The 26,907-nt window shown below is 46.2% G+C and overlaps 1 protein-coding gene across 6 annotated transcripts in view; it reads right to left on the bottom strand.

Moving 5' to 3' along the window:
* ppardb (peroxisome proliferator-activated receptor delta b) overlaps positions 1 to 22,796 on the bottom strand; it is a 32,545-nt gene extending 9,749 nt beyond the window's left edge. For 3 of the 6 annotated variants that reach the window (XM_015342778.2, XM_006628435.3, XM_015342779.2), the window contains exons 1-7: positions 22,377 to 22,796; positions 4,295 to 4,918; positions 3,729 to 3,880; positions 2,875 to 3,013; positions 1,908 to 2,110; positions 1,179 to 1,385; positions 307 to 550 (exon numbers count right to left, since the gene is read on the bottom strand). In XM_015342778.2, the coding sequence (XP_015198264.1) occupies positions 307 to 550; positions 1,179 to 1,385; positions 1,908 to 2,110; positions 2,875 to 3,013; positions 3,729 to 3,880; positions 4,295 to 4,859 (1,510 nt within the window). In that variant the 5' untranslated portion in view covers positions 4,860 to 4,918; positions 22,377 to 22,796. The other 3 variants (XM_015342775.2, XM_069190341.1, XM_015342777.2) reach the window with 3 other exon arrangements.
* Between the last annotated feature and the right edge of the window lie 4,111 nt (positions 22,797 to 26,907).

Here is a 26,907-nt window from a genome sequence, read left to right as displayed (position 1 = left end):
GATACCTCTGAAACAGTTCTGCAGTTACACAGTAAGGCCAGAGAAGGCAAGTCCAGTTTGCACTGGATATGGCATACATAATAATAATAAATCGATTCATTTAATACGACAAAAAACACCAAAGGCTCTGGCCCTTTAAGACACCTAGGATTGTAAAGGACTGTAACCTAATCTCTGAACAGAGCCCTCAGTGGCATTACAAGGTACTGAAAACACTATGGAGTCTTGTCCAATGCTCACTCTCCACTGCTGTCTGGCAGTCTGACACCGTATCAGAGTGTGTTATTCCACCTTGGCCAGTCTCACCTCCACACAGGATGATGGCGGCCACGAAGAGTGCCAGGTCGCTGTCGTCCAACTCCAGGGCATTGAACTTGACCGCGAACTCAAACTTGGGTTCCATGATCTCGTTGAAGGGGCGCCGCAGGCTGCGCAGGAACTCCCGCGTCACGAAGCCCTTGCCGTTGGCAACCAGCAGCCCGTCTTTGTTCATCAGCGAGGGCAGCATGGCGAAGATGGCCTCATGTACACCGTACTTCAGCAACGTGACCTGGAGGACAACCATTCCAAAGGGCTCAGATTACCCCCTCACCAGGGAAACAAGTCAAACTGCACAGAACCACAGCCTCAAATGGCATCTTCTCTCTTCTGTATCCAGAGCTGTAAGCTTATCTACACCTAGCACAGAAAATCCATAATAATTCGTACACCATCTACTCTGACAAACATCTATACAGGAGCATGAAAAGTAACATTCCTCTGTGCAGCCATTCTGTCTAGAAGGACCCTTTAACTCTCACTAACTGTACAGAGAGCTCCTACACCTCAATGTAAAAAGCTCACCCCTGCAGTCACATTTTCATTTTTCGGTCATGGTTTTTTTTAATTTAAAAAGAGTGTTGTGGTTTGACCTTGTGTCATCTTATGTTACACAGTACATACCATTACCATGTGTCTCTTCAAACTAGAACTCCCCCATCTGTAACTTTGGTCTTGTGTATCTTGATTAGGCTTGTAAAGTCTTTGTTGGCTCTATACCTATGTGCCCAGGCAACCCTACCACAACATAATTCATAAGCATTAATGCTGGTTGGGGTACACTAGGCTCTACAGCAATGATTACTGGGCTACGTACAGCTTTAGGTGGAGTGTGCTCCCAATAACCTATGACCTCTCACCTGGTCATTGAGGAAGAGCCCCACGAAGCCGGGGATGTTCTTGGCAAACTCCGTGAGTTCCCGCACAGTCTCCACAGTGGTGCACTGGCACCGGTAGAACACGTGCACCCCGATCTCCTTGTTGGGGGGTGCCCCATGGATCAGCTGGTTCCACACCAGCCCATTCTCCGCCTGCCAGAGTGAGTCCATGTCATGGATCACAAAGGGCTGCAGAGACAAGATGCCCACAATTCACCGATAGCTGAAGTCGTACCACAGTCAGGAAAAGATGCATATAGAAAGAAAATGCTCACACATTTCTACATTTTTTGAGATTTCTGTTTCCTGACCTTCTGAAATGTCAAATGACTAAAAAAGTTAAAAATTTGCACAATGCACAAATAAAAACACAAAACAAAGAATTCAGCACACAATTTTGTTTTGCAAGTACTGCGTGAAAGTTATAAATCACTCTGGGTTCTTGTTTATAAAGTAAACAGAGTTCTGCAGCATTACAAGGAGCACCTCTGGGCCAGACATAGCCAGCTGCATCTTTATCACAGCACTAGAAAACCTGGACGCCTCCACCACATCACATCACCTCACCATCTGTGAAGTTTATTTTAATGCGGCAAGTCTTCGGTTGCACAATATGGTCTGCTAACAACCAAATGAGCTACACAGGCCAAACCTCCTCTGGTCTGGAAACTCCTCATGCTCTTATGATCTGTGCCGGGGCCTTGCGCGTACCGGGTTCGAGCTGGTCTTGCCGGTCAGGATGCTGCGTGCCTTCTTCTTGGTCATGTTGAGGTTCTTCAGGTAGGCGTTGTTGACGTGCTTGGCCAGCGACTTGAGGTCGGAGCCGCCGGGGCTCTGCACGTTCATCTCGCCAGCCAGCAACCCGGCCACCAGCTTCCTCTTCTCCGCCTCCGGCATCCGCCCGTACCGGATCGCTGCCACGGCCGCAGACACAAATCGGTAAAGACTCTGGTCTAGTTTTTTTTAAACTGTTGCCATTTCACCCCCCTCACTTACTTGCCAGCTTGTTTTGAGTTTAGATAATATGGTCATATGAGCTGAAGTGAGGAGCTACTCGGCACCACCAGGACAGGAAAGAGAAGGGCTGGCCTAAGACTTTCTGGCACAAAGCTAGAAGGAAAGCACTTGCAGACAGCAGCTGGATGAAAACCCATCATCAACGTTCTAACATGCTTTAGGTTTTTTTGGTGATGGCGCTGCCAGGAGTGCCTTCTCTCGCCCAAGTGGCTTGCAAGTAAATCCACCTAAACAGCAGTAAATATTTGCATCACCCACTGAATACATCTGCCCCAAATCTGAGAGCAGCACAGCCCAGATGAGAACCTGCAATCTCTATCTACAACCTTAGTTAAAGTCTTCTACCTGAAGGACCTCTAGCATCTTTTATAGCTTTACACTGAAAGATCTGGCTAATGGTTTTCAAAGGGGAGGCACCCAACAGTGTTTGACAGATATGTACAGAGTTAAATGAAACGGGGAGCAGATGGTTGTAGAGAAATGACTCAAGACAAATGTGCTTCTTTAACACAAAAATAGTTGTGGATGGGTCGGAACCAGGCTGTTCAAGGAGGGCTCGGGAAAACAGCTGTGTCCTGAATTTAAGGGACACAAAACGCAAAAAAAGCAGGCCAGTAAAGCAGGATCTGTGGGCGGCGGCAGCGCTGCGTGGCGGACTGACCGTCATGGGACATGCCCAGTGCCAGGCACTTCTGGAACCGGCAGTACTGGCACTTGTTGCGGCTTTTCTTCTGGATCTTGCAGCTCCGCTCACACCGCTCGTACTCCAGCTTCATCCGGATCGTCCTCCGGAAAAAGCCCTAGGAAAGGAAGGAGCTGAATTCATGTCTAGGAATAACGGAAGGAGAAAAGGGAAGACCAGAATGCTGGTTCTGCCGTGCTCTGCTTTAATTCAGACGTCAACAGATATTAACAGCGTATCTTACTGATGCTCATAAATGCTTATAGTTCAATAACTATCAAAATAAATGAAAACATTAACAATACAACCAAATACATTTCAATATATAAATAATTCCTATAAACAGACTATTTTCATTTAAGATGTATGTGGGACAAACTGATTTTTCATTAAACAGCCCCAGACTGTAAAAGCCAGTCCTGGAGCCCCTACTTCTTCCTTTTTTTAAGCACACCCACTGAGAGCTGGTGTATGGTGAGCGTACTGGCGCACCATGGCTGCCGTCGCATCATCCAGGAGGGGCTACACATTGGTGGTGGTGGAGGGCAGTCCCCATTACCTGTAAAAGCACTTTGAGTGGAGTGTCCACAAAAGTGCTATAAAAGTATGAGGAATTATTATTATTACCGGTTAATCATTAACATTCACTGGCAATGTGATCACAAAACATAGCCACGGTACTGTTTTGTACCGTGAATTTAAATTATGGCATGGCGTTCTGGAACTTTCTCATACTACGGCGAGTGTTTTTTTCTTTATTTTCCACGACGCTGGGAAGTCTGGGCAGGTTTTCCGTGGTGACCGGGGGTCCTGCCCACAGTGGGAAGCAGTACCTTGCAGCCCTCACAGGCGTGAACTCCGTAGTGGAAGCCAGAGGCCTTGTCCCCACAGATGCGACACTCCACGTTGATGCCCGAGCCCGGCCCGTCCTCACGGCCCAGCCGCAGCTGGTCCGACAGAGAGGGAGAGGACGTCTGGGACAGGTCTGGGGCGGGAGGGAGGGAGACAGAGACGGCGACACTGACAGACTGAAATTCACAACCACCCGCTCAATACAGAGCCCCATTGCAGGTAAAAACAGGCAGACTTGATGCGTGAGATGGAGACAACACCAGCGACATCTGCGTCGGGTGCCCTGGTACCTCAGGGTCTGAGGCAGACGATCACGCACAAAGCACAATTCCCACCATTCCCCCTCCACACAGAATATCGCTTTTTCTTATTTACAGGAATAAAGGGATAACTTAAAAAAAAACAATTTGGGGTATACTGATGACTTGTAGCAGCAACACAAAAACAAATGTGAGATATCAACTTGAAAAATAAAGTTAAACATTATAAAACAACGTAGGGACTAAGGACATTCACTGCACACGGGAGCTATGGAAGAATGCGGTACCTGTGTAGCTGCTGGAAGGGGCAGGGCTGTCTGGGCTGGTGGCTCCATAGCTGTTTGTACTTGTTTCTAGCCTGTCCCCCTCCAGTTTTGGGGTGTCTTCCTGGCCCCCCTCCGGTGAGTGCATGTCCCACACCAAGCCATTGGGGGTCCCTTCCAGTCCGGTCCCGTCCAAAGTGCCACTGAGCTCTATGCTCCTGATGCTCCCCTTTTCAGCAGAGCTCAGCTCAGCCTGGCTGCTCAAGTCCCCCAGGTCTGCGTGGGCTCCTGGCAGTCCTGCTACCTGGAGGGAGCACATGTCCAGCTCGGGCCCCTGGTGCGGGCTCCCCGCGCTTGCCTGTCCCCCTTCCTCCCCCTCCGGCCCGGCCACAGTCCTGCGCAGTTCCCCCTCCGGGCTGAGGCCCAGCGAGGAGAGTCCGTCCTGTGACACCTCCCCGTTGTCGAGGTGGGCTGCCGGAATCTCCTGGACCATGGTCCCCCCCACCCCTGTCGTCTCTCCCACGCGCCGGGCTGCAGGCCCTGGGTCCTCGGTGCCGACTCCCAGACCCTCGGGCTGAAGCCCTGCCATGGCACGCGTCTTCCCCACTACCGGCCAGCTCCTTCCGTCATGGCGCCGCCGTCGCCGCCCTGCTGGGACAGAAAGTCACGAGTCCATTCAGCTGCTCGTAGTTCACCCCTCCAAAGACGGCCATTTCCAGACGGACCCCTGGGAATCAGCTACACACTTTTTCCAAACCTCCCACAACCTTCCCGGAGTGAAGACGTGCTTCCTGATTTCAGTCCTAAAACCTCCCCTGCTTCACTTCCACACACAGGCAGGCCGTCGGATTCGTGGGCTGGGTCTTTTTTTTACGCCGTGCCCAATTTTGTTGACTTCAAACCCAAGCCTTCTGCAAGTTAACACATTCCTTCCTGCTTACATTTCTGTACTGAAACTTTTAAAGAGCCGTGAAAATCATCATTTGCTTTTATAATATTGAGATATTCCTTGCTAAGTGCACCCAGGTAAGCTTTATGGAGAAGAAAACGTATCCGCTGTTGGACCGAGCTTGTGACATCTTCCATCTCAGAACAACACCAACTTGAAATGAAATAGAAGCTTCTTAAAGATGGAGCTCAGGATGTCTTTACATATTTACAGACCTTTTATTGCTACCGGGAAGGAAGATTATTGCAAAAGAATAGTTTAGGGATTTAAAATTGTGCACTGACGGCCTAAAATCCATTTGTAAAGATTTCATGTCCAAGCATGAAATGCGTGCCTTGTTTCTTATTCTGGACAGTCTGTGAGATAGTGTGAATAGCGATTCCTGCACGTCAATGTCTAAATGAACTAGAAGAAAGTATTTGGACTTTTTGTTTCCAAAAATAAAGAAAACAGAAACCGCCTTTTAAAATCATGATTTTTACCCTACACCCAAGCAGTTTGGAATAGCCAATTGTGTGCTTTAGGAATTAAATGACTAATTACATCTTGGCGCATGCACCCGCAAACAGGGGAGAATAAGGAGGTGTGGGAGCGCCCTCCTTCATGCTCCCCCTCTTTCAACAAGTCCCAGCAGCACAGCCCTGGGCAAGAGGCCAGCGCTGAAGGGAGGAGAGGTGCAGCAATCACCTACAGCATCACGAGCCCGCCAGAGCTACAGAGACACCTGGTCAAATAGTCCCACTCTTACACTAGGCTGCGTTCAGGCAAGTGCAACACTGCTTGGGGCATCTGGTCACAGTCAACCAGTGAGAAGATCCATGCTCAAACCCACAGCACCTGGATTAAAGAGCTCAACCAAGGCAAGCACCTTCACCAGTTACTCAGGAACCCCAACAAACCAATTTTAGGTGACCTTCAGCAGCTATCTGCAAAAAAACCACACTTTTCTAAGACGACATCAACACCAGAACTGCCCTGCCACCTCTTCAAAACTTAAAAGGAGCTTCAAAACAGTCAGAAGCACAACATGGGTTAATGTGTGAAAGATCTTATCAAAGCATGCAGTCTATATGCTTTTGAGACAGTTTCTCTGCCTATAAAAGAACTGCTAAAAAGAAGAAATAAACGTCATCAGCATTAAAATCAAGATGTCATGTGATGCTCTTTCTCCATATCATCAATAATGACCCTTGTTTGATGCGTGACAGTATATGTGTGTGTAGTCTCATTCTTGATGAAGTGAGAGGCTTTGCACTTTCTGAGGCAGAGTGATCCATCTGGGACTTTTGACTTGCTGGAGTGCCTTTGTGTCTCTATCTGCAACTCTGATAGGGCATATGTGCAGGCTGTGTAGGTTATCACGCAGTCTTGTCTGCGTGCACATGTAACTTTGCTAGCTATTGAGGACGTTGTACAGTTTCTAAGCATGCACATGTGCCAGCAGAGAGTCATCTTCATAATAGTTACATGTTCATTTAAATGTTAGTTGGTCTACAGCGTACAGGCACATCTGAGAACGAAGATCAGAGCTTTTGGGTCTCCATATAATAACACCTGTCCATGGCCAAGGTCTGAATATCTTGTTTTGTCTGCTCACAGTATCTGACTAAACCTTCTCCCATATTCCTTGGTTATGCTGCGTGCTGATCTGTACACATTAGTGAGCGTAGCCTTCTCTGTCCTTAGACACTGAGAAAGACAGGGCAGCAGTGAGGTGTGCATTCAGACGTAAGATCTGGGGTAGCTGAATATATTCTAGTCCAATATCTTGCTTCTACTGGCAAACAGGTGCAGACACAGATGCAAGACACAGGGGCAGTGCGGTGGCTCTGTGGCTAATGATCTGTGCCTGTGGCTGGATGGTTGCCGGTTCGTATCCCGTGGCCGGCAGAGGAATCCTACTCCGTTGGGCCCCTGAGCAAGGCCCTTAACCTTATATATGGCTGACCCAGCGCTCTGACCCCAAGCTTCTCTCCCTGTCTGTGTGTCTGTGTATCATGGAGAGTATGTTGGGGTTTGCGAAAAGTCAAATCCCTATATTGTTTAAGTGATCTAATCTTAAGAAAGAACTACACTCTGGACAAAACAGTCCATCACAGGGCACACAAAGCACACAAGTACAATTCAGAGCCAGACAGCATTCCAGCCTCAAAAGCAAAGATGCAGGAAGGCAGAGCATCCAGAGACAACTCACGTGGATACAGGGTGAATATGAAAACTCCTCACACAAGCCACCCCCGCTCAGAATGGAACCGAGGACTGATAAGCTGTGAGGCAGCAGCACTAAGCCCCCGAGCCGCAATGCAAAGAGGGCAAGCGCACTCTAGAGCTCACCCCAATCCAGCAGCAGGACCCAGGGCTCGTCCTAATTAGACCTGGAGGGTCACTATTCGGTGTGTCCTGGGCTATGAATCGCCACAGGCTAATTAAGTACAGTAATAAAGTAAGGACACAATAAATGGAGCAGAGGTGACTCAACTGCAGCATCCAGTGAAAGTAAAAGCATTGGTCTTCACACCGAAATAGAAATCTTACACTGCTTTCCAAGGCAGCTGTACTGTATTTGCCTTCATCCCCCCAAGGATCAATACAACCTAATTTGAGCAGGGGAAAATTTGTAACCTCCCTGTAACATTAATACCTGAGCACACATTAACTGTTCTAATTTTTATTTTATTTCAGGCAGTAGCTGGTGTAGCACCACTAGACCAAACAAAAATGCTTCTGGATTTTTCATGGGCAAGTATTATATTCTTTACCTCAACACAAAGATTGTACTGTAAATTTAAAAACCAATATTTTTAACCAGCAACCTCATATCTTTAGAATTACCCACTTACCTACTGACTCTCAATTTTAAACAATTTGTTCAGGATTACTTTTCCTATTTGCTCTGAGACCAAGGAAATAACCAGTGCAACACTCTGGTCTGAACAGACACCCCCCTTCCTAGTGAGGATGAGGTTAAAGAACAATGGAATGTGTTTTGCAATTGCTTTGCTAAAAACTGAACTTTAGTAGCATTCAGATCCTCAAGGCTGCCAATTAAGCTGACCTCGGGCCTCAATGCCATCGAAATTGTCTGCAATCCTCTATTGGACAGGCCTCACAACTGTACAGAAGATTCCGGAAGGCACTCCTGAAGGATGTTCATTTCGACCAATCTACAGTACTGGCGCAAAACAATTTGGAAATAAACAGAAAATTATCAATTTCTGACGTAACAACTAAAGGTTTATTCCATGCTGAAAAGAAAAGAGACACAATGTTTTGGCTCAAGAAGGCTCCACAGCCGAATCGCTGTCTCTTTTCTTCTCAGCACGGAATAAACCTTTACTTGCTCCTTTTGCAGCCCACGCACGCTGACGCAGCTACCTACTCGAACCCTTTCTAAAGCAGGCTGTTTTCACAGTGCGTTTCTACAACCTCCAAACTTTTAAATCTTTGAAAATCTCCAGCTTTGCAGAGATTAGGAAGAACCAAAGAGTTTATTCATTCCCCCAGACCCCCCGCCCCACACTAAACAAGAGCCGATTAGCCTGAAATTAAAGCGGCTGTCCACCCATTGATAATCTGCAGGCAGAACAAGAAGACCCGTTTCGTAAGAGGGAGGGAGCTGTCAGGGGACGGCAGGAGTGGCGTAACAGGGTCACAGACTGCAGGCAGACAGGGAGTGAAAGGAATAAGTCCAACAGAAAGGACCGAGACTGAAGCCGGAGGGCTCACGCAGACATCACACAGACATCTACAGTCTTAGACTGCAAGCTTTGACACCCTGTCTTAATCAGTTCATTCAAACGAACTTTATTACCACTTCGAAGCACAGTTAAAGAAACAATACCCATTTACAGTTCATGGTTAAAGTGAAGTGATCACTCTGTTTCAAGTCCAGGATGCACCAAGCATAGTGAACAACACCCGTCCTTTTACAGCCAAATGAGTAGTGGATCACACAATGTTAGCAGTAAGAATATTCAGTTATGTGGTAGCAGAAAAACACAACCATGAAAGTCTGAGAGCCTCAATGGTAGGAATAGCGAATGGACGCACTCTTGCAGTGTGACTTTGTTCAGTGCTCCATACACAACTGCAGCGCACAGACTCTTAGCTTGCTTTCTTGATGGCTCCCTGCTGTTCAGTTTCTCAACTAGCAGCCTGAGCACTTCCAAAGGCAGACGCTTCCCAGTGCATGAGCACAGCTCCTAGGACTGGCACAGAGCACACAAGCAGAGCTGCACTGACACAAATGGACCCTGCAGTTTGGATCTGTGCCGTTTACACTGGCCGCAAGATGAAAGGCAATGCTGGGGGGGTGGAATGGAAAAAAACAGAAGTTTGTGAGATTTCTTTGTGCTACATCGAAGAGCTGAACAATCACTAGGGTTAGCGCATGCCTTTCTAAAAATTCTTTTTAAGAGAACCTGGAGTTGTCTGCAAAGGATCCAACCCTAGATTACATAAAAAAGTGAAATTCTACAGTACAAAAAACACAGTTATTAGTGTTTGTAAATCAGTAACTTTATGGCATTTCTTCTTTTGCATCAGGTCTGGCCTCTAGTGTGAAAGTCAAATACTGCCGAAAGTATAACATTTTACCCCATTCTGTAGCTGCTTCATGTTGGGCAAGAAAAACCCCTGATGTTATGATCAGACAGAGATCATACACTGGCAGATGATTTAAAGGAAGATGATGACATCCATGCTAATCTCCAGATTTAGCCCCAGCAAGCCTGTCAGCCTGGATTATGCAAGCTGGGAGGTACGGGGCAGTTCCCATGGCGACTCAGGACACGTCCTTGAGGGCGCTCCGACTCGAGTCGAGACTCAGTTGCAGCTGCTCCTGTCTGCCTCTGCGGAGGAATTCTTGGAGAGCAGAAAGACGGAGGGAGCATCCTGTCAAAACCCAGTATTTTTCTGTCAACGCTTCTTGTGCTGTCCTCTGCCTGTGACTCCTACTCCACTCGACCGGATGTAAATTACAGCAGCTTTGGGTGAACATTTCTTGGAACCAGCGCACTCAAAGCAAGCAAAACTCCAACTACTCTCTTTTGCCTTCTGTCCGTTCAGTCGGACAATACTTCAGACAGGTCCAAAACTGTGAAAATGATTATGCATGTAGATCAAGCAATGGATGCGACTTTCAGAAGCCAAATGTATACCAGTAACCAAGGAATGACACTGAATGAACAAATCAAATAAGCAAAAAAACAGCTGTCTGCATGCTGGGAGGACTGACTTGAGCCTACAATGACACTGCTTTCTGGTTATTCCTGAAAGACAGTGAAATCTGGAGCAGACAAGTGGAACTTGTACTTTTGTAAAGGATGGGGTAATACCACACTAAAAAGGCTCCGCCTTCAGAGCCAGAACACTATTATATCCTAATGAACTAATACAGAGCCCATATTATATGGTTTATCCTGTAACGTCACCCTTAAATCTAATCTCTTTCAAGCTCTGATCACTCATGTGCTGAACTGTGTAAGGTCCTTTAAATCATTAACAGATTTACAAGTGAAAACACAACACCATTAGATCAATGTCACCCTCCCTCACATGTCCCAAGATGATGTAAAGCAGGGCTGTCTGATCTTGGTCCTTTGAGGGCCAGCACAGTTGTGGATTTTCCTTCCAACTCAGCTCTCAAACCCAATCAACTGGTTTAACTGGAGCACTAATAGCTTCCCCCAGTCCCTCAGGTGCTGCTACTTCCCTCAGCAGAACTAGAAAACCTGCAGACACACTAGCCCTGCAGGACAACTCTGATTTAAAGTGATCTAGAATGCCAATTGGATTACAGCCATCCACAACCGAAGCTAACCAGAAATCCCAGCTCTATGTAATTCATACCAGACTTTTCCAAGAATGCAAAATTTGGAATAACTGGATTCCCATCTATTTTCTTTTTGCTTTATGGTAATTGTATTGCACAACCTATTATTCGGGCAAATATACTGCAGAACAATCCATGGTGAGCTCACAGTTACAAATATCTGGGCACTGTGTTTTTCAATAAACTCAAGTTCACTTAGAACACCGCTGCCGTTGTTCCTTTGGAGACCAAAGAATAATTCTATCAACATTTAAAAGCTCTTTTATCAAAAACATTTAACTTTTTCTTTTATCTGCTGGTTCACATATTCAGTCAAAAAGACAAACCACCTTCAAAATATGAACCTAATTTTGTCCATTAGACCTAGAGGCAGGCCTACGCCAACATTGGAGACTCTTCTATTCGTCGTCAGTCTTTTGAACTTTTGCCTCCAGGAAGACGGTTTCGCTGTCCACAGTTCACGAAGCACAGAGGAAAATTCTGCTTTGTTCCAGAGGCCATCCGGCTTGCAAACAATGAGTTTTATCAATGTGATCTCTGCCCCCTCTATATACATGTACTTTAATACTTTCTTAAATACCTAACAAAGTGATTATTTTATTTTGTAGGATAGCATAGAGTCCTTGCAATGCACGTCCTTTTGTAGCTTTTTTTTTTCCTCTTAGAAATGTTGTGATTCCGTGTTTTTTTACCAGTTGTATTTGGAATCTGTTGCATCGTGCACTGCTTACCACACAAATTGCAGTCCTTAGGAATGGAAAAAGTATTTTGAATTGAATTGAAAATTCAATGAGTCAAAGAAAAGTGGGAAACATTTTGGTAGCAGGCGAACTGTCAACTTATTGGACAGACGTCAATCCTTTTTATGGGGCTGTAAAGCATCATCAACAGCACTAATCAACATGAGTCTACTGTGAAATCGACAGGCTAGAAACCCGTGGCCACCTCTGGAAGCACTACGAGCTCAACTTGCATGCTTTACCTCCCACACGCTGCCTTGTGGGATTCTGTCCCATTCTTCTTGTAGAGCCCAGACAGGCCTGTACCTGTCCCCAGGTCTCCGAGTATAACAGCTCATCCCACAAACGTCCGATAGGGCTCACGTCTGACTGGCAGGGTATCATATCCTCATCACACAAGGAAGCCATCATGGCACAAGCGGCACGAGGACAAGTACAGTCCTGCTGGAAGGTTGCCCTGCCAGGACCAGCTTGCAAGCAGAGGGTGAGCTTTCCAAATTTGCCTGCAATGTAGTGCACTGCATTTATCAATCGCTACGAATGGATTTCTGTAGTGACTAGACCATCACACTGGGAGGACTCCATCAGTTGGACTGTTGTACACAACTAATACAACACTGTTCCTCACATTTGCAGATGTCCATCAGGGTGGTTTGTCTCAAAGCATTGCTCAAAACTACGCTCCTCTGACGAACAGTCCATCTGCGGTCCTTCTCCACAAGAACAGCATGAAGGAATTGTTCTGTACAGTATATTAGCAGGGCATTCAGGTTCCTTTCAGTGTTTGTACTGATTTTCATGAGGCTTGACATTCAACAGGTTAGAACACCAGCACCTAGGCCCAGATAGCACTCCCTCGAATAAGATAACTTAATGCTTATATAACCAAGCAACTCCAGTGATTCTTAAGATACTTTTGTGCTTGCAAGTCCCCCAGGGCTGGCGGGAATGGGGGGGTGGGGGTCATTGGCGAGGCATGTTCTTGCTTTAGGTCCTTATTGTGGCTATCCTTCAGCTCAAGGATGGTTTCCAGTGCCAAGTAGATAGCGCTTTAAAAAGTAAGACAACCTTTCACACAAGCCTGCAGGCTGCACCCACCTTTAGGTTCATTTGCCATAGCTTTCCAAAAAGGCCTTATGTACACCAACACACACAAATAATCTCTACCTCCTCCACAGCCAAAAACACTGTTGGAACACAGTAACCTAGCACTGTGTCTTTTCTTTTCAGAATGGAATAAACCTTTACATCTTCCTGCATGCTGAAAAATGTCAGGAAAGCACAGACAAGAATTTAGCCAGAGAGGCTAAAACAGCATGCATTCACTGGGCCACAGTCATAAAACTTTTACTGGCATGCTTAATTATTGTTTTGTAACATTAGGGTATGTATTTTCGATTTCAAAAACTGAGTGGTAGAATTAACATGACAGAACAGTTTATGAATATAGCCAGTGTGTACCTTTTCTACTGTCTAGTATTAAAGGGGTATTATTAAGTATTAAAGATCTGTAACTGTAAGAACTAAATCCCTGTATTGTCTGGTGGCCTTTTTTCAAGATGATCTATTAGAGGGTGTTGAGGATGAATGGGACCAGAAAGGTCAGCCCAGGGTTAAAGGTCAGGCAGTAACCTAGCACCAGCACATGAAGTACTATAAACAAAATCTCAGGGTAATTTTAAAAGCTCTGTAAATATGTAAAGACATCCTGAGGTATGTTTTTAAGGAGCTCCAATCTACCTCAAGTGATCTTAAAACACTGCTTCCTCTACAGGGCTTCCAAATGGTCTATGCAGTCCATAAAAGAGGAGAACCTAGATTATCAGAGGCTTTGAAGATCTGTGGGGAATATGGACATGTGAAGAGCCTAATTGCTCAAACCTGTTCTTCACAAATAACGGAATGTAAGTCTTGCTGCTAGGATAATACTGTACATTCATTCTCCAAGGCCCACATAACAGGACATTCCCCTGTCTATCAGCAAGCTAACTACTTCAAAGATGCAATACTGCTTCAAACCAAGTGGTGCACAGGAAGAACATCGTGCCGGACTGCAGCTAGACGAGCACCCAGCATAAACACGAAAAGGGCTCCACGCCTCAAAATTGAAATGCTGAGATGCGACAGCCAAAACAACAGAGAACCCTTAGTCTAGCTCGTATTAAACTGCGCTGTGTTGTTTTGCTTCAGTGTGGGCCTTCTGATGGTTCCCCTACTGCATGTGATGACCCGGCTGGCAGTGAGCATGCTTGGAGGAGTGAAACCATGTGCCTGGGCAGACGGAGCCGCGCACTCGTACTCACAGGACAGGAACAACTGGCTGTGGGCTGGGGGGGATGTGGTATTGAGGGTTTGCATCACACGCATTCTAACAGGACTGAGGGGCTCTAGGGGAGAGGTGAGAGACAGCAGATCCCCCTGTTCTTAAAATAAGACGGCCATGGACAAACAGTTTTGTGAGCTGAACATTCTTTCCCTCGGATCTCCTCCCCTGGGTTTGGGGGGGTACAGTAGGGGGGCCCGTCTGAAGCACGGCTGGCCTTGCTGTCGTTCACTGTGGAGATGGAGAAGACGAACACTGGAGAGTTCTAAATGAGCAGCTCATTACACTGCCCTTAACGAAGGTGACAGAGTCTTGCATAAATCAAGTTTCAGATTTAACAGTTTACAGCTGAGCAACAGGCAAAAGCATGAGCAACACTCGTGTTTTGTAGCATTTTCTCTAACTCAGTCCACAAAAGCAAAAATCACTTCTTTCTGTAATTTCCGTCGTTGTGGCAGAACTCCTATTTACAGACGCAGCCCTCTGCATTTGTTTACTATATACTCATTAAACTGTCACAACAACTTCAGTTTACCAAAACTCTCTAGGTTATCTGGTTTCATGCATCTCCATTATAATCCTGCCCTTCTTTAAAAAATTATTCATACTGATCCGAAGAAGACGGCTCATACTGGAGAGATCTGGAGGAAGCTTTTCCTTGACGATCACTGGGGCATCAGATCCTGGATTTGCACATGAAGAAAGGAAGTCTTCGGCATGAAATGTTTGAGAGTATGAAAGAGACCCCTCCCAGCCTGGCCAATAACCGGTTGCTGGCTGGCAGACTGCTGCAGGCAGGAGGGTTCTTCAGTCAGGATTGCTCTGCTTCCTGGCAAACACAAGAGTACTGGGACATGAGGACAAGGGACAAGGCTTTCCGCAACATGAGTGAGAGTCGCTCCATCCCTCCAGACAGCGCTAACTCTCCCCTCTGGCGCTGCAGAGTCCGCAACACATGAGATGAGGGATGTCCTGCCGGGCCCCCAGCTGTGCGTGTCGGAGACGAGCACGCCCCCACCCCTTCACCCTTGAGCGGCATGGGAGTCATTTCTGGGCAGTCGCGTGTCAGAACACAGCCATTCCAAATATAATCAAGTACGAAGCAGCGATCTCTTATTATAAAAATAAAAAGAAAGACGGGGCGGAAGAAAACGTGCTCAGCAAAAGAGACTCACTGGAGGACACAGGCAAGAGAGAGGTTTGCCTGCAGTCGTCACGCTGTTTCGCACTGACATCCGCTGCCCAGGCTGGAGCCTACCCAGGTCTTGACCCAGTGGCAGGAAGGTTGTGTCAGTGCTTTCACGCTGCTATTTCAGCGAGCAGGTCGGACAAGAAAGCAGGCTAAGTTTAGAAGCAAGAATGTGGAAGGAACACGCTCTGCGCTCCTTAAAACGGCAACGAATCTAGCACCTTATCTTTGCACAGACATCTCAGATTTGAACATTTTGCCCTCAAATGTATGATTTGTATTTACTGTCTTTATTTATAACTTAAATGAAAGTATTCTTCCAATATACTTGATTTATTATGGTCATACACCTGACATTTCTACGTTCTTGCTGAAATCGGATTCAAGTGGCACATTTCTCTGTAGGATTTAAGTATAGCATGGCTACTTATTGTTCGGTGAACTGCTTGCATTAAACATCTTCTCTCGCTCAACCTGGGACAGCTCAGTTTAACCTAAAGGGAACACAGAATATGCACAGGACCCTGAAAACTGTAAATCTCCACTATGCAGACATGTTTCCACTTGCTAAATTAAACCAGCACACATGGGCAACCTTACAGTGGTCTCAGGATGGAACTCTAAATCCAGCTGAAAATGCACCAGACTAGCTTGTGACGGGGTGTTGTTTGCTCAGCTGAATAGAGTTTTTAAATGTATATTCAACCACCAACGACAAACACAGTTTACCAAACCCAATGTCAGAGAGCAGAATCTTTCAGTTGAGATTTTCTGCTCAATAACATGAACCAGGCTAAACCATGCTCACGGTCTGTTCCACACTACTAGAATCGAAACTCCGTAAGCACAGGACCATGAGTCTCCCTGGCAGAAAGACCTTTCTAAAGAGCATCTGAGTGAAGCTGCAGGGCTAGGAAGAACACTGTATGTGGGTGAGAAATACACTGTATGTGGGTGTGAGTGTTGATATAGCAAAGTCAGCCCTCACTGCAATACAACGTCTGGCCTGAATGGGCCAACTGCACAACTATACAAATACAACTGCACGACACGAGAACAGTCATACGGTTGCTTTGCCCTTGCTGACAGCTCGGCCACACCCCCTGTGGGATGAATCATCCTCTCACAGACAGGTACCGTCGCGCACGGAAAAGGATTCCTGGAACAGGCACGACAAGTTCCCCAAGAGGCAAGTCTGAACCACGACGGATCTTTCTAGGAAGCAGCTGTACCGAAGGCAGCGCAGGGAACAGGACTGCCTGCCTCCTGCTGCCACTCACATACTGCTCTGTACAGCATTAGGCTTGGTTTGATTATGCAGATCTGCAAGAAGACCGGGGGGTAAAGTAGTTTGTCAGGCTGTGGAAGTCATTAAGCTCTGAAAGTAGGGGGTAGAGAGGAGTACTTTTGTGATTCAGGTTTGGGAATCAAATAGGAAAAACAGTGTCAAATTCCTGAAATACAGGTGCAATCTAGGTCAAGGACCACAACTTCATCTGTATTTTTCCCCAGTTAATTCAGATTTCCAGAGCCTCTTTAAATTAGTCGGGGTGTCTTTTTAATAAGCATGCACACACAACCAACACAACCTTTCCAAACTCTTTGTCAACGTCAGGGATGTGGTCTGAAGAGTAAGAGCTCAGACGTCTGCGCGTGATTCGCTGAGAGCAGAGCCCAGCACTGCGGAATCATGGGAAAACACATGACCACACAGTGAGTGGCAGGCAGCAGCGAGACACAGGAAACGCGCAGCGCAGGAAACACATGGCACGGGCACGAAAACTGGGAGATAACGGCACAAGCACCTCCGCGTGGCAGACTTGCGAAAAGGCAGCGGGCTATTCCAGTAACTGCCTGACAGCGAGCGCCACTTCACACCATGAATCACTTCCACCCGCGAAGGCAGAAGCCATCAGGCTCTTGCGGGAAATCACGAGCACGAACAGTAAGGGAAGGCCACCCTCGGGGGGTCAGCACAGGGGGTCCGAGCCGTCCGCAGGGTCTCGCCTCTTTGAGCCCCTCCAGGACCGGCTGGGCTCTGGGGTTGCCAGCTCCAGCCCCTGGAGGGTCTGGTCCTCCACTCAAGATCTCTGATCGGACCAGTAGTGCATCATTTTGTTTGGTCTGAAACTGCAGTACTTTACACTGATAATCACGCAGTCACCACCATGCTTTATTTCAAAACTAGAGGAAAGAGCAAAGGTGCAGTAAGTTAAAAGAATTAATGCTGTGTGGAAAAAAATTGGACGTAGGAGGGGGAGGAGGAGGCAGTGGACTGAGTTAAGAAATCGATTACACAGAATAGCGGTCTGGGACCAAAAACACTGACAGAATGACTCAGACACAGCATCAAGTGATTATGACACAGGCAAGACGTTAAATACCAGGAGAACAGAAGTCGGTGACACAAACTATCCCCTTTGATTTCTCAAAAGTGAGAATCAATGAGTCAGCCGTCTCGCAGCGCGGAGCGTCCCTCGCACAAACTTTCACAAGTGCGCGCTTCGTCACCGGCTTCTCTGTCCTGCCCTCGCCTGACCCGTCTCCCGCTAACGATAGGGACTGGTTTTAGTGGGGGTCCGGGACAAGCTTTACTTCCCCTTTTCCTAAAAGTAAGAGGAAGACAAGAACTAAAATTTGAGAGGTCCCCAGATCTACCAAAAGACAAAGCAGCGAAGGAGAAGGAGAAGAATTTAGTGTGCTGAAGAGACACTTCAAAAGGAAAAGAAAAAAATCTTCGGAGAGGCATTCCGTCCGGACAGTCCCCAGGTTTACCCCAGCTCTGGTCTGGTCATCCAAAGCTGCAGCACTTTCAGTGTTGACAGGGGGCAGCAGGTCCCAACTCATCTGACTCGCTCAACTGAAGAGTACAGTTAAAGTGTCAATCTCAGCGCTTGTGCACAGCGTCTCTGAACAGGGCTTCTTTTTCTCATTCTAGACTAATAACGAAAGGGAACATTCAGCTTCACCATGGCAATGCTTTCTTTCACTACTTCCATTTTCAAATCGGTTTCATTTTAAAGAAAATGGGCACTAGTTTTGCTCGTATTCCTCTTTCCTTCTTCCAGCATGCAGTTCTGTTGGGACGGGAGTAAAAGCACTCAGGACTTGCACACAGATAAATGTCCTAGACGGGTTTAAAACACATCCTATTAAAAGCTTTCTATCTGAACATTGCATTCATTGCATTCCTATCCTGGAGTCCTTGCACTGGCTTCCGGTCAAATTCCGCGTAGACTTTAAAATCCTCATGCTCACCTACAAGGCTTTACATGGCTTGGCACCTCAATACCTGTCTGAACTTTTATCGCCCTACTCCCCACCTCGCAACCTCCGCTCTTCAAATTCTGCCCTCCTTACTGTCCCCCAAGCCCGTCTACATTGTATGGGCGACAGGGCCTTCTCCTGCTATGCCCCCAAGCTCTGGAACTCCTTGCCCAAGGATATTAGAGAGTCACCTTCTCTAAACTCCTTCAAATCCAGACTCAAAACCCTCATTTTCAGAAAAGCCTTTACTTAACTGGTTCCATTCTTCACCCTTCTGCTCTTCTTAATACCATCTTCCACGGTCTCCTCTATTGTTATTGTTGTATTGTTGTAATTATAATTGTGTCCTGTCTTGTGAAATTTTCTTATTTATTGTTGTAGTCTTCTTATTTATTGTTATTGTCATCCTGTAAAGCACTTTGAGAAGCCACCTTTAAAGGCGATATATAAAATAAAGTTTATTATTATATTATTATTATTCATATTTCCGTCCTTCGGATGAGATGTAAAACCGAGGTCCTGACTCTCTGTGGTCATTAAAAATCGCAGGGCGTTCCTTGAAAAGAGTAGGGGTGTAACCCCGGCGTCCTGGCCACATTTCCCAATGGCCCTTACCAATCATGGCCTCCTAATAATCCCCATCTATAAATTGGCTTCATTACTCTGCTCTCCTCCCCACTGATGGCTGATGTATGGTGAGCGTTCTGGCGCACTATGGCTGCCGTTGCATCATCCAGGTGGGGCTGCACATAGGTGGTGGTGGAGGGGAGTCCCCATTACCTGTAAAGCTCTTTGAGTGGAGTGTCCAGAAAAGCGCTATATAAGTGTAAGCAATTATTATTGTTATTATATTTAAATGGTTAAAGCTATGCATCTCGAAGGCACAGATGACAAAGCTGATTATCTGCTTTTGCACACTTTTACTCAGCTCCCGCTAGAAGGAGGTAGACGCAACAGGGAGAGAAACTACTGCAAAGGCTCAGGACTTGGATAGTCCTTTAGTGGATATTTGAGATCCGTCACACGTGGTTTTATAGGTGACCATTAAATTACTAAAGTCCAACGAAATGGAACAACTAAGAAATTAAGATAGTAAGAGGTAAAATTACACAGTTTAGAAATCACAGGAAACACAAATCTGAAAACCCTTCATGCAACATGGACCAAATGAGGTGTATTAATTACAATGAAAAGTTAAAATACCTAACTTGGTACCTTACTTTTTTCTGGGAATAGGTAACTTAGGGTGACCTCCTAGACAAACTGGATTAAAGGTTGTCCAGCATCAAGAGTAGACACCACTGCAATAATGTGCTTCACTGATCCATCAGGAGTTCAGATCCATCCGGGAAGGAACACCAGGAAAAGCTGTGGCACTGCAGGGTTAGGAGAAAGTGTCACCGTTTTAGACAGACCCTCCCTGCTTGTGCTGGCAGAACATTCACAACACATGGTCGAATCGCCTTTCAACACATCTTGCAGCTCTAGTCTAGCACAGGAAGACAGGATGGGCACCTGACTTCCTGTCCCCTGGCCCAGTCCCATACAAGAAAGCAACAGAGTTGCTTCTCGGTTTGGCAAAAACAGGAGAGGAAAGTTTGATTCATGATGTGAAATCAATGCAGTATGCAGCACATGCCCCATATTCTTCCTGAACTGGGAGCTCCTTTCTTACGGGTGCACAACTGATTGGAAAGGCTGCCCTATTAAATTGTGAAGCAGCACATCGGTGTGTGTGGTTAGCCGTTGCTTTCTGCCAGAGCGCATGGAGCTCTGATGTACAAAGGACTGAAATGAATAGGCAAGCTTAACCTAAAGCAAAGTCATCACTGGGGGGGGATGAAACTGCGCCTCTCTACTGGAGAGTCAGGATCCTCAACCTCTTCTATTCATCCCTTTTCTCACCACTTCAGCCAGTACGGGGTCGTAGGAGGAGCCGGAGCAACGGACTCAGGGCAGGGTACACCTCGGACTGGACACCCGTTCATCACAGGGCAAACACAGACACACAAACACACACACACACACACACACTCACACCAGGGCCAGTTCTCCCAGAAGTCGATTAACCTACCGGTATGTCTCTGGACTGCGGGAGGAAACCGGAGCACCTGGAGGAAACCCACACAAACCTGGGAAGAACATACAAACTCCACACAGATAGCACCCCAGGAACTGAACCCAGGGCCTTAGCACTGCGAGGCAGCAATGCTCACCACTGTGTCGCCCATCCTTACCTATATGACTTCATCACACCTGAGACAATCCCTTACCTTTGCTATTACAAGGAAGCTCTGCCAATGACATACATGAAAAAGACTGAGCCCTTTATACACACAAACCAACGAAGCAGTTTTCTTCCTTGAACTTCGTGGCTTAGTTCATTAGTTCATTCTCCTGTGAATGCTCCAATGATCCACGATGCTGACATGAATACATGATTACATGATTTTGTGATCACAAGCCTTTTTTGTTTAAAAAATACACTTTAGTCAAGCACAATATTTCAGGACTACAATGGCTACTGTCCCTAAATGCAAGAAAATGCAGCATATTTAGGTTATTCAGATGCATTTGGGTGTCACACAAATCACAACCTGCTCCAGAAGACTTGTTTTTGGATTGAACCCTCGTTAAAAGGCGCAAGTTACTAGGGCAGGTTTAATAACAAACGGCACTATAGTAAGATAAGACAGTTGATTTGAGAGGAATGATCCACTAACCCCACCACCTGGGCAACCCTCTATGGCAATGTTGTATTCAGTGAGGGGTTCAGGGACCCCTGGCAAAAGGAAAACCTTTCTCCACCAAGACTAGTGGTGTGCACATTCGACTCTCATACCATGTGGGACTTCTCTGATTGCACTTACAGCACATGCAGTTCTGCTAAAAGACGTGTATTAATTTACACGAGTGTATGTAAATTAGAGGGATGATTAAAAAAAGGTCCCCCAACTAGACACGGCTGTAGCTGCCAGCTGCATGCCTGTAGGACATACTGTACCCGCCACTATATGGACCTGCGTCTGCATTCCAGGGATGCGCTTTAGTGCGATGGCAATTGTGCTGCCGGACAGTTGATTTTTAATGCATTTTAAAAATGCAGAACGATATCATACTCTATTCTGAACCCCCCCCCCCCCTTCTCACATTCGGCTGCGTAGCAGACCCTTGATTAAAATATGAATTACAAGGTAATACACAGTTCAGAAATGTTTCAATGCCGGTTAGCTAACTCACTCTGGTTTCTCAACTTTGGGAACAGCGCTTACTCACTGGCGAGTTCGAAAAATATACGCAGGCTAGTATGTTTTTTTTTTTAATTAGTCAGCAGATGTTTTCCAGACTTTCAAGAACTGAACGGTTTTTAAAGACGCCTTTCATCCACTGGAGTGTGTGATAAGTCAGACTTAACCGTAGTGCCGCCCGTGACACGAGAGGTTTCTGCCGCTGGGAGCGAAACAAAACGACTTTGTCTGGCTTGACTGAGTCGAAGTCTTCAACTCAAGCCCCTTCATTTTGGGTTTTTTTTTCTGTCAGAACAAACGCGTATATGTAAACCTTGCGCCCCTTACCCCCTATTTCCCTGTTCCTTGAGCTGTGTGCAACCCCTCCGGACTCCTCTCCCCGTCCGAGGGGCTCCTGGTGGACGGGAATACTGGGTAACCCTGACAGGGCAGTGGTCAGCTGTACCCAATTCCCATTCCCGGCTCCGTTTCCCTGCCCGAGTGAGACACAGGCGACAGACAGCCTTCGCCAGAAAGGAGTGGGTCTTTTTATATTAAAAACCAGTTTTGGCTCCTACCTGCCCGCAGACTGGTGCACTCGGATCGCCGATTTCTCGGTTTTTATTTCCTTGCGTCCCGGCGTCTGTTCCGTCTTGATTCTTCGGGAATCACCAATAACATCACTCCATGAGATTCCTCCTATTCATCATCCCCACCGCTCCCGCAACTCGTAGATAATCCCCCCAACTCTCTCCCCCTGTCTCGTTCCCCACGCAAAGGTTTTCCCACGCCGCTACTTCCCAATTCGAGCCCAGGCACCGGTTCCGGTCTCGGGCTGCCCTTCGCTGGTCCGCTTTCAGGCGAGGTGAAACTTTTTTTTCCTCTTATCCCGAAGTTTTACTCTCCCTCCCTCCCCGTCTGTGTGTGTATGTCTCCCACACTCTCTCCCCCAAACCCGTTTCGCCTGCCTCCCTGGAATCCGCCGCTGTCTGTCACAGGGGCTGACGCGCACGTACGACGTGACGTGACGTGAGAGCAATACGTAGCGGTTATTGCGTGTCATCTGTGCGTCACCCCCCTTTTTTTTTCCACCGAATCTTTTTGTCGCTCGTTTTGTGACCTGTGTCTGGCACTGTAAGAAAAACCAAGTAATATCTAGCGGGGCATGAAAACTATTTCGGAAAATAAAGGGCATGTCTAGTCCATGCAAACAAAAAAAGCGATGATTGTAATGATGGAATAATTTAGTCTTGTGTAATTTGTTGCAATCTTTTATCCACCGAGCCAATCAATATCAGAAAGTGTCTTGGGTCAGGCGTCGCGCTAACCCGGAAGCCTGTGTATTTCATCAGCACATTTATGGACACAAACACAAAGAAAAAGACACATTATGAATTGGCATTATTGTTGTTGTTCGAGGACAGTGTCTAACACTGATGTTATTAACCGCGAATAAAATGAATTATTGTGCATTCAGCGTTTAACAGTACAGGGCCACGATTACAGAACAGCGCTTTTATTATCATTCATCACGAGCCACGAACTACAGCAGATACTTGGGTGCATTGCCGATTGTTACCAGCAGGTGTCTCTGCTACGCGATACAGTGCGCGTATCACAGGACAATGCTTGGGCAAGTAAGAGTCGCGCCACATGTTGCGAAACTAGGTACACCAGTTTGGAAAGAAACCATCTCCTCGTGCCGGAAAGTTACATGAATCAGGCAATACTGGAGGATGCTTAACACTTTTGATCTGTCTTAAAACGTTGCTCGCCTGGATCTGCCTGTCCATTCAAGGAATATTAAGTACTGACAGTCATATGGCATATTTTCAGACTGTTCCTCTAGAACAGTTACAGCAAACCCATTCCTTGGAGCTTCTCTGGACAGACTCTGAGCTGCCTTCACACTGCTGCAGGGTGTCACATAAAGAGAGGTACCACAGAGCACTAGTTGCTTTGGCATTCTTGTGTATCAGGGGCCCCGATTTTGGGAAGTCATCGATCAGCTGGAAAATAATCAGCCCCAGGATTAAGGCTCTCCCTAACATGTTTTCTTCTCATTAATGAAATGTCTTGATTAAATTGAGGACTGTTTATTTTATATTATGCACACTGTTTATTTTGGAGTTATTCCTATGACCAGAGGAAAATACAAAATATTCCATTTTTATTTTCAATATAGGAATACATGTATTATAATATATCTTCATTATTAACTGAAAGGAACAGGGAAAGTGTCCCTACTGAAAATGGAATTTCATAAATCCTTTCATTAACTGATTAATGCGTGCCTTCTCATTAAGAAACTGAATGTGATGCTTTATGTATCAGGGAAACTAAAATCAGCTCTTCGAAGCCAGTGTCAGCTCTTTGCTAACATTACGCTGAACCCCAGACGTAACGATCATGTTTAATTTTTGTATTTGTTCGTTTTATATTATTTGTCGAATAGGCTGTGGGTCGGTGGTTCACCAGCAGGTGTCTCTGTTTGCTCAAATTTCACTCCTCTCGTCAGGGCTGCGTTTCGAGTGTAGTTCTTCGACCTATCGGTCGAGTTCAGAGCAGCGCCGCCTCCTTATAGGTGCGTTTGAAATGGTGGAGGACTAATTCAAACAGTTCATTTAAATTACCCTTCGTCAGCAATAAACAAAAAAGAGGAGGGGGAAAAGCAAAATTGCGTCTCTCTACTGCCCTTTACACATTTCATTAACTTTTCCCCTGCGTTGGGATTTGTAGTCTGCGAGGGCTTTTGCACTCTTGCCCTCAGGAGGTTTCTTCTAGTGGAAACAAAGAGTTATAGGTTTGTGGTAAATGTATTTTGTCAAAGACAAACTCACGCAGAGAAACGTTTTCAAACACCTTCAAATAGTGTGCTGTGTCCTAGCTAGCAGCAAGAAGAGTTTGTGTACAGGATTTGGTGGGTGTGCCACCAGGTTGTGAAACACCCTGTCCAGACTCTCTCTGGCAGGACTGTGGGATCCTATTCCTGTGGGATCATCTGAGCTGGTAATCCACCAGGTCTCAGTAGGATTGACATCCGGGTATTCTGTTGGCCGAGCTAGTTGGTGGTCGTCTATGTCCCAATCTTCAGGTTAACTATGCATGGACTGACTGAGATAGTCTGCTTGACAGGGGGTTCTTAATATTTTGGATGGCAAGTGTATAGATAGTTCACATATGACACAATGAATATGGACTACATAGTGTAGAAAACTTCACTTCCATTTCACTATCCTTGATTAAGGTGAAGGCTCTTTTACTTAATGCTGTTTCATGGCCAAGTCCTGAATTTTCACAGCTCTTAAAACCAGCAACACTTTTTTTCACAATTCCAGACAGTTCACACATAATCTCGCTCGAAGACGAGCACATGCTTCCTCCTGTTATCATTATTTAAACGACACATTCTTCCTAATTCTTTAATTCGTGAGTGTTGAGGGACAGCTCCGCTCGAGGAGCTTTTCTGGCGTGTGTTCGGCTGTGGCCTCAGGTTCTAGCTAGTGCCCACCTCTATCTCATCACCCTGGTGCGATCCTCTGTGATGCAACTGCTTGCTCTGGTTGCTGCGCCTGTGCGACTCAGAGCACACAGACAGCACAGCTGCTGCGATGAGCCCTGCCAGCACAGGAAACAGGAAGTTGAGATACTGGCCTCGCTGCTGACATGCGGCTATGTCTCCCCTGGTGAAGAGAGGCTTTCCTGTTGCAGGTGATCAAAATCTAGACACAGGCTCCCATGACCCAAACTCCGATCGTTTCCTCTCTTCATTTTACCGGTATTCAACCCTGAAGCCCTTTCTGAGCCCTCTAGCTCACACTAATCCCAGTTTCTGTATGAAGGTAATTCTGTATTATGTAACTTTATTTTCATAACCTCAATTTTGTGATTTTTGTGTTTTTGTGATTTTTATGATTTCTGTGATTCTTGTGATTTTTGTGAGCTCACAGACAAGCCATTTCATAGCCAGCAACTACTGCTGCAAGCTGTATTGTTGTGCATTTGATAAATAAACTTTGATTTGATTTGATTTGAAGGGACTCTGGTCCATTGGAGGTTTACCCCCAGGCTATGCTTGTACCCTTTTATTCCATTTTCCCCGGATTCGATTTTGGGATAAAGTATGCGGCTCAAGCAGCAACGACTGCATGGGCAGATGAAGCCTATGAATCCCAGGTCATGAGTTCAGAGGCTTAGCTACTGCTCCATTTGGTCAAAACTGACCAAGGACTGTTCCAGCACAGATCTTTTTTGGGATGGCTGCAATGAATGGAATATCAGCGTTAAATAATGTTGAAATGAAACAGCAGCAGCAATATGAGTACAGGCACTCAAGGTGTACGGTTTTGTAACGGTGCATATGCTGCTACCAGCCTCCGTGAAGCTCAGCCTCACACTATTCAACTAAGCAGTTGTGCCTTCACTACAGGGTATTGTGTTTCCCTGTTGTCTCCAGTAAGAACTCAGATGCTCTATGGGGTAGTTTTTCTGACTGTCATTCACAACAGGCTTAGGCCTAAATGAACATCATTAGGTAGTCAGGGATTAGAGAAATCCGCATCTGTGATACCACTACTAAATAAAACACATGCCATTTGAGTGGCTTTAACTAGAAACGTTAGTGAAGAAAGGGCATTCTCTGTTTGCATTCTTTGGATTGTATTTTCTTTTCCAGTTCAACGATACCAAAACAGTTAATCTCTATGCCCAACACCAGTTGCTTAATCCGAGTGCAAACTCAAGTGGAAATTTCCAGGTCTTTTTTCCTAAGTATCCCCACTGTTGAGGACAGACGAAAGAAAAAGGTTGGTGACACACCTCTCATTTGCAAAGTCCTGAGTAGATTTCTTCTTTTGAAATACCACATCGTGGGTTTCAATTTTTGTTTGAGACTGCCTTGATAACGAACTCTGCCGGCGAATGGAAATCTGCTGTTCTGTCGGGAGGAAGATATAGTGGCCAGGTTGACCTCATTGTGTCTGTATGGCAGAAGGGCTGACACATGTGATCGAGAGCAAGCTTTTTCAACAAGAACATGATCTTAGCTGGAGGTTTAAGAACCAAATTTCCCCTCCCCCGCTGCTCCATCTTCGCCTGAACACCCACACA

Source organism: Lepisosteus oculatus, chromosome 5, assembly GCF_040954835.1.
Source record: "Lepisosteus oculatus isolate fLepOcu1 chromosome 5, fLepOcu1.hap2, whole genome shotgun sequence".
Classification (NCBI taxonomy): Eukaryota; Metazoa; Chordata; class Actinopteri; order Semionotiformes; family Lepisosteidae; genus Lepisosteus; species Lepisosteus oculatus.
The sequence above is the reverse complement of the archived record's forward strand: the minus strand, read 5'-3'. Positions and strand labels throughout refer to the sequence as shown.